The sequence below is a fragment of the Ctenocephalides felis genome, unplaced genomic scaffold, assembly GCF_003426905.1.
Source record: "Ctenocephalides felis isolate EL2017-DRISC unplaced genomic scaffold, ASM342690v1 CF-g0.4_SCAFFOLD_01604, whole genome shotgun sequence".
NCBI lineage: Eukaryota > Metazoa > Arthropoda > Insecta > Siphonaptera > Pulicidae > Ctenocephalides > Ctenocephalides felis.
The window spans coordinates 16,887,838-16,902,687 of record NW_020537758.1 but is presented as its reverse complement, the minus strand read 5'-3'; the positions used below and the strand labels follow the sequence as shown (position 1 = coordinate 16,902,687).

General features: G+C 31.2%; 3 protein-coding genes across 3 annotated transcripts; 2 read left to right on the top strand and 1 right to left on the bottom strand.

Moving 5' to 3' along the window:
- Positions 1-479: 479 nt before the first annotated feature.
- LOC113372875 (elongation factor 1-alpha-like) lies at positions 480-2,582 on the top strand. Its single transcript, XM_026613215.1, has 6 exons — positions 480-879; positions 1,088-1,410; positions 1,494-1,680; positions 1,757-1,962; positions 2,041-2,259; positions 2,338-2,582. Exons 1-6 carry the CDS (start codon positions 567-569, stop codon positions 2,479-2,481), a joined length of 1,392 nt encoding a protein of 463 aa, XP_026469000.1. The 5' UTR covers positions 480-566; the 3' UTR covers positions 2,482-2,582.
- A 369-nt stretch (positions 2,583-2,951) lies between these two features.
- LOC113372509 (ubiquitin carboxyl-terminal hydrolase CYLD-like) lies at positions 2,952-6,656 on the bottom strand. Its single transcript, XM_026612847.1, has 9 exons — positions 5,783-6,656; positions 4,929-5,114; positions 4,623-4,861; positions 4,362-4,550; positions 4,128-4,283; positions 3,768-4,065; positions 3,539-3,687; positions 3,227-3,410; positions 2,952-3,155 (listed from the first exon to the last, which is right to left on the bottom strand). Exons 1-9 carry the CDS (start codon positions 6,495-6,497, stop codon positions 2,962-2,964), a joined length of 2,310 nt encoding a protein of 769 aa, XP_026468632.1. The 5' UTR covers positions 6,498-6,656; the 3' UTR covers positions 2,952-2,961.
- Positions 6,657-7,023: 367 nt separating this feature from the next.
- On the top strand, positions 7,024-8,587 carry LOC113373430 (YJU2 splicing factor homolog). The gene is made up of 5 exons (XM_026613725.1): positions 7,024-7,225; positions 7,298-7,510; positions 7,582-7,756; positions 7,899-8,079; positions 8,248-8,587. Exons 1-5 carry the CDS (start codon positions 7,202-7,204, stop codon positions 8,585-8,587), a joined length of 933 nt encoding a protein of 310 aa, XP_026469510.1. The 5' UTR covers positions 7,024-7,201.
- The last annotated feature ends 6,263 nt before the right edge of the window (positions 8,588-14,850 follow it).

Below are 14,850 nucleotides of genomic sequence, written 5' to 3'. Positions count from 1 at the left end.
TAAAATATTTCTATAAAAATAATTTGCTGATGTAATAAATAATTGGTATGTAATAATATTAATTTAAAGTATGCAGTTAGCTTCGGATACAATAAGAATACATCAGATAATTGTAAAATTAGAATTTAAATTATTATTTGTGAATGGCTAATTTATGAATATGAGGCAAAATAAATTTATATCAAAAAATATACATAACTATTTATAATATTTGTGAGTAAAATAAATAAATACAAATTATTTCCTTGATACATACGAAGCAACTCCAAATATTTCTTCAACCTAGGTGAAACTCGATTCCCATCTATATTAATATTAAAATTAAATAATTTTAACTGAAGAACGACTTGTAAATGTAAATATCTTCCCTCTCTTTTACCTGACCTTAACAGCCGACCCAAACCGAACCTCGCCGAGCGGCCCTTGCAAGGGTTTAAAAGGCGACCCATCCTCTGCCAAAAATCATTGTTAGTTCAAGCTTTGCCGAATTGTAATATCACTCCTTATATAAAATTGTTATTAAGTGCTCTTTTTCTCAAGTGCAGTTAAAATACTTGTGATACAAAATGGGTAAGGAAAAGATCCATATCAACATCGTCGTCATCGGCCACGTAGATTCTGGAAAATCGACTACTACTGGACATTTGATCTACAAATGCGGCGGTATCGATAAGAGAGCTATTGAAAAATTCGAGAAGGAAGCCCAGGAAATGGGAAAAGGCTCCTTCAAATATGCGTGGGTTTTGGATAAATTGAAGGCTGAGCGCGAACGTGGTATTACAATCGACATTGCTTTGTGGAAGTTCGAAACTGCCAAGTATTATGTTACCATCATCGATGCTCCCGGACATCGTGATTTCATTAAAAACATGATCACTGGTAAGTAATAATAATACATTGAAATACATTTTTGGCATTAGCATTTGATATGAATCAATTTACGAGACCATATTACGTAATTTTGTTGCGTGGGTGCACGTGGTCGCGCTTATTTACATTCAAAAATTTTGTCTATACAATGCTTATTTATAATTAAATAATATTATAATTTAATATACTATATATTAAAGTAATTTTTCCATTACAGGAACATCTCAAGCCGATTGCGCCGTACTCATCGTAGCCGCCGGTACCGGTGAGTTCGAAGCCGGTATCTCGAAGAACGGCCAAACCCGTGAACATGCGTTATTGGCGTTCACCTTGGGTGTAAAACAATTAATTGTTGGCGTCAACAAGATGGACTCTACTGAACCACCTTACAGCGAATCTCGATTTGAAGAAATCAAGAAAGAAGTATGCTCGTACATCAAGAAGATCGGTTATAATCCAAATACTGTTGCGTTTGTACCAATTTCTGGATGGCACGGGGACAACATGTTGGAACCATCCACCAAGATGCCATGGTTCAAGGTAATAAAATGAATAATTGAATTATATATTTAATTTTTATGCGCATTAGATATTTGATTTTTAATGAATTTCTCTTTTTATAGGGATGGCACATTGACCGCAAAGAAGGCAAGGTTGATGGCAAGTGCTTGATTGAAGCCTTAGATGCTATCTTACCACCCTCAAGACCAACAGACAAGCCACTCCGTCTTCCTTTGCAAGATGTATACAAGATCGGCGGTATTGGAACAGTCCCAGTAGGACGTGTCGAAACCGGCATTCTCAAACCAGGTAAATATTCATTTAATAAACCTTATTTTTAATTTGTGTTAAATTAACGTTAATAATGTTAATATTATTTCCAAAGGTACTGTAGTAGTTTTCGCACCAGCTAACATAACTACTGAAGTAAAATCCGTCGAAATGCATCACGAAGCCCTAACTGAAGCCGTACCCGGAGACAACGTTGGCTTCAACGTTAAGAACGTCTCCGTCAAGGAATTAAGACGTGGTTATGTTGCCGGAGACTCCAAAGCCAATCCACCAAAGGGAGCTGCAGACTTTACTGCTCAGGTAAATAAAAAAACTCTACATTATTATAACAAATATTTTAATTTCGATGTATTTATATTCATGTATTTTTTCCCTCAGGTTATCGTTTTGAACCATCCAGGTCAAATTTCAAACGGTTATACTCCAGTATTGGATTGCCACACCGCTCACATCGCCTGCAAATTCGCTGAAATTAAACAGAAGGTCGACAGACGTACTGGTAAAGCTACTGAAGAAAACCCCAAATCCATCAAGTCCGGGGATGCTGCAATCGTTAACTTGATTCCATCCAAGCCTATGTGCGTGGAATCATTCCAAGTAAGTAAAATTCAACATTACGACAAATGTGATACATATATATTTTATATATGTACTATAATTTGATTTTTTCTTTAGGAATTTCCTCCCTTGGGTCGTTTTGCAGTCCGCGACATGAGACAAACCGTTGCTGTGGGAGTAATTAAAAGCGTTGTGCACAAGGAAGCAACTGCCGGCAAAGTTACAAAAGCCGCAGAAAAAGCCACCAAAGCCAAGAAGTAATTTCTTTAAAATTTATTATGAAGATAATTTTAAGTTTAATTTTAATGAGAATTCTTAAATTATTTTTGTAAAACAATTATATTAATTACTCTTACAATTGCAGAATGGTTGTGAGCCTTTATATGGTAACTTTTAGAAAGTATTTTTTGTGATTTTAGAAGTGTATATATTTTGTAAATAAAAATTTAAATAATAATTTTGATTGTATACTTCAAATCAAAACTTTATTACAGAATTTTGCATTTTTACAGGGATAAAACTTTGATAATTAATACTGATATATCTATTTTCAAATCTTAAACTAAAATCTAAATTAAATATATTTCAAAGTATAAAATATTAACAATAATTATAATGTATGTCCTTTAATTTTAACATTGATTAAAAATTTATTTATTTAAACATTAATTAAATTATATAAGTATTAACAATTGTTTATTAAATCAGAATGTAAAATTAAACTTCTCTTTAGTTATTAAATTATCTATACATCATTACATCAGGACTTTGGTACATGCACATATAGGCATCGCACATTAATCTCTTAGCATGTTCAGGTAATTGCTTGTCGTTAGGGTACTGCTCGTGCAGCATACGTGCCCCTTCATCAGATAACCATTCCGGCAAATCCGGGACACTCACCATCTCAGGTATATTGTAGCCATTTTGCTCACCTGATTATTTATAATCAATTTGAATATAGTTATTATTTTATTTTCTTGAAGTAGGAGAAGCAAACAGTTACCTTTTCGGTCAGCCATCGAGTCAAAAAAGCACCAAGGCACATTGTGGCCAGACCCGGCTTTCACAAATGTCACATAATGAGATGTTTCAATACAAACTACTGCAAATAATTCCATATATAGTCTAGGAACCGGACAATGTTCAGCCATTATGGAAAAATCTATTGGAACTGACAAGAGCTTGGCCTAAAAAAGGTAAGATGCTCTTATATTTAACATAATTTTACTGATTATTAATTTTTTGTGATAAATACAAAGGCAATGATAAATAAATAAAATTTATTAAAAACATTAGAATAGCTATGAACGTTTACTTTATGATTTGCCCTCTTGGCATGGGAATGTACAGTATCGAGACAGGGTTTGCAAAATGCAGTACTTTCCAACCCCATTCCACATTGTCCAAAGCAATCTTTGCATTCATAATGCGCAAGTTTTCCACACACTGTACACTGTCGAGGTGCTGTTTCATGTATCGAAAACAAAAATATTAATTAAATCACAAATTACCAGAAAATATCATTACTTAATTAAGTAACTCACAATCTTCTATTATATCTGTTACGTCTAGCAATTGTGAAGGTAATATTCTAGGATACATTTTATACGATTTACCAAACCTCGGCATTTGTATTATTAAGCAAGATGGCACTTGTTTCAATTTAATATCAGATGTGAGAAAGCTCTGTTCAAATAACTGCTGTACTGATGGTAGCAAGAGTCTTTCATCCTTTTCTACAAACAACTGATAATAAAATGCTTCTTGTCCAGAATTCAGTTTTAAAAATGGATCGGCATTCAAAATTTGTGATAGTAAGCAATTTAAAAATTCTTCAGGATCCTAAGATGCAAGAATGATATTATTTTTTGGTTTTATGAAGTTGATTAATACAAATGTGCTACCTTTTCTTCACATGTTAGGCCAGTAACGGATGATAATTTCTCTAATAATTTTCTTAATTTCATAACTTTATCAGCCCGCACAAATAAATTTTTTCGTAAAGGATTTACAATTTCTTCACGTAAAACTGTTTGTACTTCTTCATAGTGATCAGAGTCCTGTGACAATTATAACTTTATGCAATTGCAATTTAAAGCATTTATAAAATAAAATAGTATTAAACTTCAAAAATTCACCTGATGTCCTTTAGGCCGAAATAACAAAGAATCAAATACACTTGTGAATGTAAACATTGAAAAAAGTGTTGCATCTAAATAACAGGAATTGTGATGTCCTTGTATGCCTTTGAATTTTCCACATACAGATTCTAAATCTGAAGTTTTGCTCAAAGGTGCTATAGATCCTGGCACCGCAAGACACTCAACCTATTAATAAATACATTTTTGCTTGAAAAAGCATTCTGAATTAAATTTGAATAACAAAGAAATATAAATTACATTTCCAAAGAGTCGAGAATCAAGATCTTCAAAAGTTCTTGAATGCCCAGGCTGAAGAGATCGTTTTTGATCGACAAACCTTTCATCTGGTTGACATTGTTCAAAAGGGATAAATAAAGCTCGGTTAGTGGGGCAATCAAACATCTTTTTTCCACAATAAACACCATTAGATAATGTCAATGGTAAATGAGGATGCTCCTCTTCTAATTCAACACCTGCTATTATATTTTGAGAATTTTCTACGAACAAATTGTTTATAATTAGCATGAAATTAGTATTGAAACAGTAAATGTAAAAGAAAATTACCAGAACTTTTTCCAAGCCATTTTAAAACACCATAGAGTGGTTCTGATATATCCGTAATTACTTGGATCATTGACCCAATACCAAGATCCGAGCCTTCGATTGCAAAAACGCTTTCATATTTTATTTGGGAATTATTGCACTGTGTATTAACACTTGTTGATGTTCTGGGCAAATAATCTTCCAAACCTAAGTATATTAGACACATATTACAATAGATAATATAAATTATAAATCGCATGACGTCACCAACAAACTTTGCTTTAAATTAAATTTTTATTTTTATTTTATACACTAACCATTTTGTGACGGATAATCAAAACTATTATTCCAATATTCTAAAATAGTTACAGGTATATTACTTAAAGACACAACATCATCATAATCCATATTTGCATTAACGTAATCCATCATTATAATATAAAAACCAATTAATGATTTATCATAATTAATAAATATAATTTTAAATTAAATATGTATTAGTAACAGTGAAAACATGTCCTTGTTACAATTAATTGACATTTTTATGTATCACTTTAGGAGCTGAACTATGTCTGAAGCTATTAATAGAAAATTTAAAAATAACTTGAAGGAAGATAGGAATAGTCTAATAATAGCTTCTGTAGCACATTTATGATTTTGAATGTTTCAATCAAAATTTTATTATAATTAAAATAGATTAAATAAAATAAAATTATAATTGAATAAAATAAAACGTGTGTGTTAGTGAATATTAGATAAAAATGTTGATTTAATAAAATAATTCAAATAAACTAAATTATAATATACTGTATGCATTTATATTTATTTTCAATTTATATTTTTAAAACATATAATATATACATTATATAGTGTACCTGATGGATTGGTCAAATCTGTTTTTTGTTCTTTATTATTTTTAAGAGAGCTTGTATTATCATTAAGTTTATTTACAATAATGTGACTTTCAGTTTTGAAATTATGATTTCTTGGTTGTTCACTAAACTTCCTTTCGCTTATTAAGTGAGAAATAGGATTCATTGACTTATTTCTTTCGGAGTTTAAACTATACCTATTTTGTGTATGTTTCAATCGGTGATTGATTTCATATTTTTTATAATCTTGTTTACTTATAGTATCTTTATTGTAATTATAATCTGAATTTAAAATATTAGTTAAACTATCACCAGCTTGAACAGGCCAATCTCGACCTAATAGTTCTATCAAGTCTACTTCTTCTTTAGAACCTATTGTATCATTAACTGAATTTCTAATTTCATCATCAACATTCAGTCCTAATAAATTGGTATCATTAGTGTTTGAACTATTATAATTAGGTTTATGATAGTTGGTGTCAACATTTAATTGTGATGTATTAATTGAATTATTTGATGCGCAATCATTGGGTGTTGGAATGTATTGAGAACTACTTGCATGGTTTCTACTATATCTTTCCATGGTAGAAACTATATCTTCATTATTTGAATATTTTGGTTTATCCATTATATTATCCGTGGGAATTTTTTTCAGTTGTAGAGATAGAAGTAAAGTTGCTTTATTCTCATTAGGTGAGGGTAAGTCATTGATTGCCATTTGCGTTAATATAGGTATATTATGCTTTTTATAGTATTTTCAGACCCAGATTTATATATTTGCTAGTATCTTATCATTTGCATACATATTCTTGTTAATCTGATGATTCACTATGATACAACCTTTAGGCAATATGGAATCTGTACTAAAACTAGTAAATAAACTTCTTCTAAAATAAAATTTACAATATATTTAATAAATATTGTTAATTATAAAATATTTTAACATTATTGAAAGTAACTAGTTTTCATCTATTCTATTCTTATTTTTTATGACAGTTCTTGTCAAACTATTAAGTACAAGTGGCTGTCATCAGCTGTCACTTCATTGCCAACATAAGATTTGACATTTTGCGAACTGTCAAAAGTCTTGGAATATTATCCATTATGTTTATTTATCTATGATATTATCGAAAGACATATCTAAAAATTAAATATAATATAAATATAATTAAGGACCTTCTTTTTAATAAAAAAAACTTTAAATATTTTTATGACTATTGGTTGTTGATCTAGGGAATATTGATAGAAGTTGAGAAATCTATTTAACCTATAAGTTGTACATTATGACGACATTCATATACCAATGAATTTATATATTTAAACTTTATCTTATTAATAAATCAAGTGTTTCAAAAGTTATTTTGTTCATATCTTTATAATTTGTGTTCAAGATTTCATATTTTGAGTAAGTTTTAGTCCAGAATGTCTGAACGAAAAGTATTAAATGTGAGTACTATGCCAATTTTATAGTGTTAATCCTTTATATATCAAAACTAATTTATTAAATTTAAATTATAGAAATATTATCCACCGGATTTCGATCCTTCAAAAATCCCTCGGTTGAAGCAAGCTCGCAACAGACAATATACAGTCCGTATGATGGCCCCTTTCAATATGCGATGTGTTACCTGTGGAGAATACATTTACAAAGGAAAAAAATTCAATGCACGGAAAGAAGATGTTGAAAATGAAGATTATTTGGGCATCAGGATCTACAGATTCTATATTAAGGTACTTTTATCAATGATTTACGAACTTTCTACATGCTTCTACATAGTTTTAATTTATAATCTGATTCTCAGTGCACCAGATGCTTGCAAGAAATATCATTTAAAACCGACCCCAGGAATACAGACTATGAAATTGAAGCTGGTGCCACTAGAAACTTTATGGCATTAAAAAGAGCAGAGGAGCAAGCTGAACGAGAATTACAAGAAATTAAAGATGAAGAAGCGAATAATCCCATGAAACAATTAGGTATGCTGATATAAAAAGCTCTTTATTTAAATAAATTAACTTTTGACAAACTACACTAAATTTTGGTTATTTATTCTGTAAGACATTTGCCATTAGTCTGCTAAAACATATATTAGTGTAATTATATATTATATATTTTCAGAGAATAGAACTCAACAATCTCGGAATGAAATTGAATTGCTTGAATCATTAGAAGAATTACGTGACTTAAACCGTAGACAACAAGCAGTTGATTATGACAGTATGCTTAAACAGTATAATACACAAGAGACAGCACGAGAACGAGAAGAACGCTTACAAAGAGAAGATGAAGAATACATCAAGTAATAATTGTTTGTTTTACTTGTGATAAACATCATATTTAATATATAAATATTTTTAAATATTATTTATTTGTCTTTGCTTTTCAATAACAATTATATTTTTTCAAAAATATTGCACTTATAATATTTTATATGCGATTAAAAATATTTATTTGTATTTACTTTTAGGTCAGTAAATTTTGGATCAAACAAAGTTATTATTGCTGAAGAAATCATTGAAGAAGATAATACAGAAAGTTCTCAAAAAGGTCTTGATTTGCTGAAAGATAACGCGAATGGAAAGCAATTGACTAAAGCTACTTCTAATAGCAACAATTCCTGGAATAAAAGCATTGGTGTAAGTAAGAAGTCAATTTTAGGAGGTTTAGTTAAAACTAAATTACCAACCCCTAAGCCTGAAATAGAGGAAAAAGTCAATCCTAGCAAGACAATCCAATCAGAAGTTAAATCTAATGCATTGTCGTTGCTAGGTGCTTATACTGACAGTGAAAACGAAGATTCAAGCTAAAATGAAAATGGAATTAAATAATAACAAATTTTTACGATTTTTAAATATTATTATAAATCATACATATTAAAAATACATAGAAATTTGTTCTACTAAAAAAAGTATAAAAATATACAAAAATATGTACAAAATGTGAATTTTTAACTGTTTATTGTAACTTGTTTATTTATTCATGTGATCCATTCGTTAAGATGATTCATAAAAATGGAAATCTCCTGAAAGCAAATATAATTGTATGTTAATAATTGATCAAATAATGAAAACTACCAATTTAGGTAAATCAGTGCATGAAATAGTCGGTGTAGCAGATTTATGGAAATATCAAACATCAGGAGATTTCTGAAAGAATCATCAAAAGAATGTATATCACCAAGTAACTTTTTCATAATACTACAACATAAAAAATTTAGCTTATATTAAACAAATAGAGACAACACTCTTCTCTACACCGAATATTTCCGCACCGCGATAATTTTCGGGTTACGTTTACGAGAAATTTGTAAATGTATTGAGTTTTGCCTATTATTTGGTGAATCTTGTTCAGGTATCATTACATCTTCATTATAAGTAGAAGAAACATTTTCATTGTCTTGATTTTCTTCGGAGTGAAAAAAACTAGAAAGAGGAATTCTGGTTACAGAATACACTTTAGTATGCGTGTTTGTGGCTTGTTTATTGGAAGGTTGTAGTATCTGCGAAAAGGTAGTTTGAGTGGATTTTGTATTTTTCCGTGTTGTTTTGAAACTTGCTGCAGGTAAACGATATGAAGGGTACTGATTATTTCTTTTCGGTGTTAATCGAGAAAAGTATTGTTTCGCAAATGGTACATTTGCGTTGTACGCTTTTTCGTACTGCAAAAAACGCATTTGTGCAAGTCTGTTCTGCGTTTGACCTAAAATAGCATCTCCACCGCCGGGCATCGTGCTGTCTCTAGAATCCCGATTCTGGTGAAACATTCCATTCAACGGATTCGGGCGGAAAATTGGCGTTTGCCGAACAGGTATCTGATCGTTAACAGAGACTCTAACATCAGCTTGAATGGAACTATTCTGCGGCATACCGCTATTATTCTGCCTAACGCATTGAGGAATGCGTGCAGATACTTCTAGAGTCGGGTGATGAACTTCCGACTGTTGCATTGGAAAAGAGTATGCAGGATTACCATGATCCCCTATCGTACGACATCGATCAAAATTCGAACCTCCAAGAAATGACCGTTGTTCGAGGATCGGCTCACTGGCTCGCAAGAGTTCAGGGATGAGACTATTGAAAGGAGGATTGAAAGATTCTAACCTGTGTTGTCTGCCGCTCTCCGTAGTTTTTGTGTTAGCCTTTGACTTATAATCAGCTAACTCGGTTTCCATGATCGCAATTCGTTCTTCGTAACGGGTACGCTGAGCTTGTCCACGCATTTGCTGCTCTTCCAGTGATTTTACTATTTTCTCGAGTCTCGCCACCTGCACTTGTTTCATCTCCAAGGTCGAGAACAGCATATGCAATTCTTCCGCCTTGCCAGTTATCTCCTTCTGTACCTATAGAGCATAATCATTTAGTAGAACTGCGAATATTGTTAATTAGAAATAAAATTTAAAACTAGTGGGGAGCATGGCATCGTGACTTAAGGCAAATTGCTGAAACTTCCCGTAACGAAAATTAAATTTAAAAATGAAGATAAAATATGTTTTTTTTTTTTAAAAAAACTTCTTTGGAAAAAAAACTTTTGGAAAAAATTGTTTTTTTTTTGAGTTTGAAATATTTTGGAAATTTTGAACTTTTTTTAAAAGCAAATCCCACTGCTTAGTTGCATATCGATATAACTTCTGAAGCCTCTGATTTTTTGCGATTACTATAACTTGCCCTACGAGAAGTAATAAAATATTCGAGAAATTTTAAACGTTTTCAAATATATTATCACAAATACTGTAACTTTCATTATTTTTGCCATCTTGTTATATCTGAGAATGAGCAAATCAAATGTAAATCATAAATAAATCAATTTATCTCCAGAACATTAACAATCGTCATTTTATTTCGAATTTAATTTAAAAAAATAGTTGCCTCCAAAATTACACAAAATTGAAAAAGTACTCCAGTATAGTCACAGTCTAAACGCACTTGCAAATAATCCTGTGCGACATTTTCACTTATACAGTCTAAACGTACTTGTGTAAACATTTGTACCAGAGAAGCTCTTAGACTGTGCTTAGCCTGGGTGATTTTTTGAATTTTTAATCCAAAATTACAAAAAATATTTTTCGAAAAAAAAATTAGAAACAAAAATTTTATTTTGCAAAAGCAATTATTTTGTTGAAACAAGCAGAAAGCTCTTTGAATCATTTAAATTGGACGCTTAGTTCTCTCAAAAACTGCCATTTTTTTAACATTTAGCTCTGTATCTCCGAAACCGCTTGCCAAAAACTAATAATCACTTTCCCCCTACGAACTGAATCTTTTTTGAATCATACAAATCGGATGATCCGTTCTCTCAAAAACTCGAATTCTATTTTCTGCACTCTTTGCTCCATATCTCCGTAACGGCTGGACCTACCTTTGCCAAAAACTAATCAGCACATCTCCCTATTAATAGGAATCGAATGTTTTTTAAACCATTCAAATCGGTTGATCCATGCGCCCGAAAACCTGGACAAAAAAATGCGGACATACAAAACACACACACACACTCACACACACACATACTCACACACACACACACTCACACTCACACACACACACATCCATTTTTTCTGAAAATGAGGTATGCCAAAATGTTCAGAAACCTTCAAAACGTCGAGAAATGCAAAAATTATCATTTTCGATTTTCGGCCCATTACTATAACTACCCTACGGGAAGTTAATAAGTACCAATTCCACTTTCTCGTCATAGTCCTCGCGCATACGCTGAATGCTCTTCTTGGTCTCGGCTTCGTTCTCTTTCAGTAGTGCAATTAGCTCGTCTCGAACCTTGAGAACCTGCGCCTGTTCTCGCAGAGATCTTTCTTTGCATTCTATATCACTATTCTTGCGCCTGAGCTCCTTTTCTAATTCTTCAGCTCGAAGTCTCCATTCGTCTAGAGACACCTGCATGCCCATAATCTAAAATTGAATATCAGAGAAGTGCTTCTTGACTAAATAAATCAAAGAATTAAGTGATACCTCATCCTGCATTTCGGCATTATGCTGTTGTATTACAGCTCCTTTTTCTTGCCTGTTTAAACGTGCTTCAAGGTGTGAAATTTTTTTCATGTATTTAACAGCATTGTTATTTCTAAACATAAAAAATAATAGACGATAAATATGTCACATTTTCTTATTTAAGGGGCACAACTAGTGTGAAATTTTCAAAAAATCGAATTTTCAATTTTTCCATATTTTGATAGGTTATTATACCTTTAAAAATAACATACCAAAATATTAAATCGATATCTTAAATAGTTTTTGAGTTAGAGCCATTTAAAGAGTATATATATAGTACATAGTATAAGGATCATTTTATCTTTAAACGCGTTTTTCTCGAAACAGCATTTTTAGAATTTGCTCCAGCAATTACTCAAAAACAAATGATCCGATCACTATCAAATTTTTTTTACATGTTCTATATATAGTTCTCCGTAAAATGAACTATCGATTTTTTGATCGGATAAAAAATCGAATTTTGGCAGTCCAAAAACGACCAAAATTTTGGGTAAAATTCGACTTTTTTTTAAAAAACGCCGTCATTTTGTCAATTTTTGATTTTTTTTTATCGTAGTTCATTTTACAGACAATATTATCTAGTTCAACGAGATTTTTTTTTTTTTAAATTTCATCCACGTAGAAGGCCGGAATCACTGCAGCAGTGAAGGGCCTTTTTTTTGTCGCGCCTTTGGAGATCGACGTTAACTTGAAAATATATTTTTTTTCTTCAAAAATTTTACTATGAATTCTTAAAACATGTATAAATATATTCCTAAAATTTTGAAATGATTGATAAAGTAGTTTTTTTAATATAAATTCCCAAAAATTACCTTTTTTAGGCGGTTACACTAGTTGTGTCCCTTTTAATTTTATTAGAAATACTTACAAGTCGTCTGTTTCTGATTCCATGCTGTTTAATTTTTCCTTTAAATCAATGATTTGTATATCCCTGGCCATGATCTCCCTAGTATATTCTTCTTTCGTAATCATTTCACTCATACTGCTTTGCAACGTTTCCTGTTAGTAAAATGAATTATTATTAAATTGAAACATCAGTTTTTGCTGATATTGATAAAGTATATAATTACCAGTTCACTAGCAGATCGTTCGTTAGTAATTTTCAATTCGTTGTTTTCTGCTTTTAATTGTTTGAGAGTTAGACGCATGCCTTCTAATTCGGTCCATTGAAATTGTTCAGCTATATAAAAGTAAATTTGGGTATTGTAATAATATTTTTGAATTGTTAATCAAATACTTACTTTCCATTACTTTTTTTGCGTTTTCTTCTAAAGATAAAGCAATTAGTCGACTGTTTTCTTCTAATTTATACATTTGAGTATTCGCTTTATGCATTTCTTCTTCGGCGATTTTACGCAATCGGATTTGCTCATTAAGTTTTTCGGTCATCTCTTTGAATTTAGAACTCTGTTCTATGCTTTTTTCAGAGTTTTTTTTCTCGATGTGAACTGTTTCGGTTAATTCCCGAATCCTATAATCAAACGATAGGCATAAACAAAATATTTGTACAATTTTTTACAATTATGTTAGATATATCAATACTTGTTTTCCAAACTAATACGATATTTTTCTTGAGCTATTTTTTCTGCCTCATACGCAGCATATTTTTTGACGGTTTCTTTCAAACGTTGTTCCCAATTATTATCCTTTTGTTTCAGTTCTAATTCCTTCTTTTTGATAGTAGTGTTTAAATGATTTATTTCACATTCTTGTTTGCATATCTATAACGGTTATAAAAAATGTTACTTTGTTGATAATTTCTTTATAATAATGCGGTTCTTACTTTGGCCTCTGCTTCCTTCAGCTTTGATCTAGCTTCTTTAAGAAAATGTTCAGTTGGATTTTTCTTATGCTTTGCCTGTTCATTTTCTAAAGCTAGTGCCGTTTCCTATAAACAATTAAAAATATTAAGGTTGCTTTCATAATAATAACACTATTCATATACTTTTCTAACCTGCTGCTTCAGTTTTATTTCCGACATATCCTGTTTTGCCTTGGATAAGTCTTCAGTTATATACTCTAATTTTTGATGTACTTCAGCATTTTCTCTCGACAGGTCTTGATATTCATCCCAAATCGTTTTCCACGAAGTTAAAATTGTTGCCATGAGTTCTTGTTGATTTATTTCGGCATTATCCAATAAGTTGTTCAATGCCTCATTTTCCTTTTCTTTCATTGAAACTTGTTCGACGACATCGCCTTCGGCATTGATCTTTCGGATAAGGTCATTGGCAATCACAATTTAAAAAAAATATACTATAAAAATAAAAATTATTCTGAAATTACCGGTTTTAGTTGTTCTTGCACTGCTTTAAAAAAGTCGATAAAGGCTTGATTTTTTTCAATGGCCGTCCTGCATGCAGTAACATACGCTACAGGTATTTTCTTTAAGTTACTTTCCATGTTATGTAGAAAATCTCCTTCTAAATTAAGAGATAAAATTTTTTCAAAGAACTTGATATTTATAAATATTGAATTGTGAAAAGTTACCACTCATCGGAAGCAGTTCAGTTGTCTCTAGTGACGAAACAATATGCCTCACTTCAGTTTTTGGTTCTGGGATGAGCCCATTATTCAATTTTTGTAGAAGATCTGCAACTTCTTCCTTATTGCAAGTAACCAGACGTACTGCTTCTAATTCTATATCACGGCCTGTTACTTTAAATACTTTATTTCTCATACTTAGAACAGTGCTGTAAGTGTCCATCAACTTTTTCTAAAATATAATTTAATACATGAAAAAAGCAGGTTTATGAAATTTATTAGATTTTGATGGCGTGAAAAACATCTGTACAAAAAAATAGATTCACCTGGTTATCATTAGTTTCTCTCTTCAGAGCTAAGTATCTTTTATAAATAGTGTCGTATTGTGTTTCCAGCACTGTTTTAGCAGGCCCATTACATGTACTAATTGGTTTAACCGCTTTTTTATTGATAGAATTCTAAAATAAATTTAGCATTTTAATAATTTGAGTGAAATGTTGTACGATCAACAGATAATATATTAAATAATACCTTGGCTAGTACTCGGGGAAACGTTGTTGGTTTATCTCTAGGAGATGACTGGATGC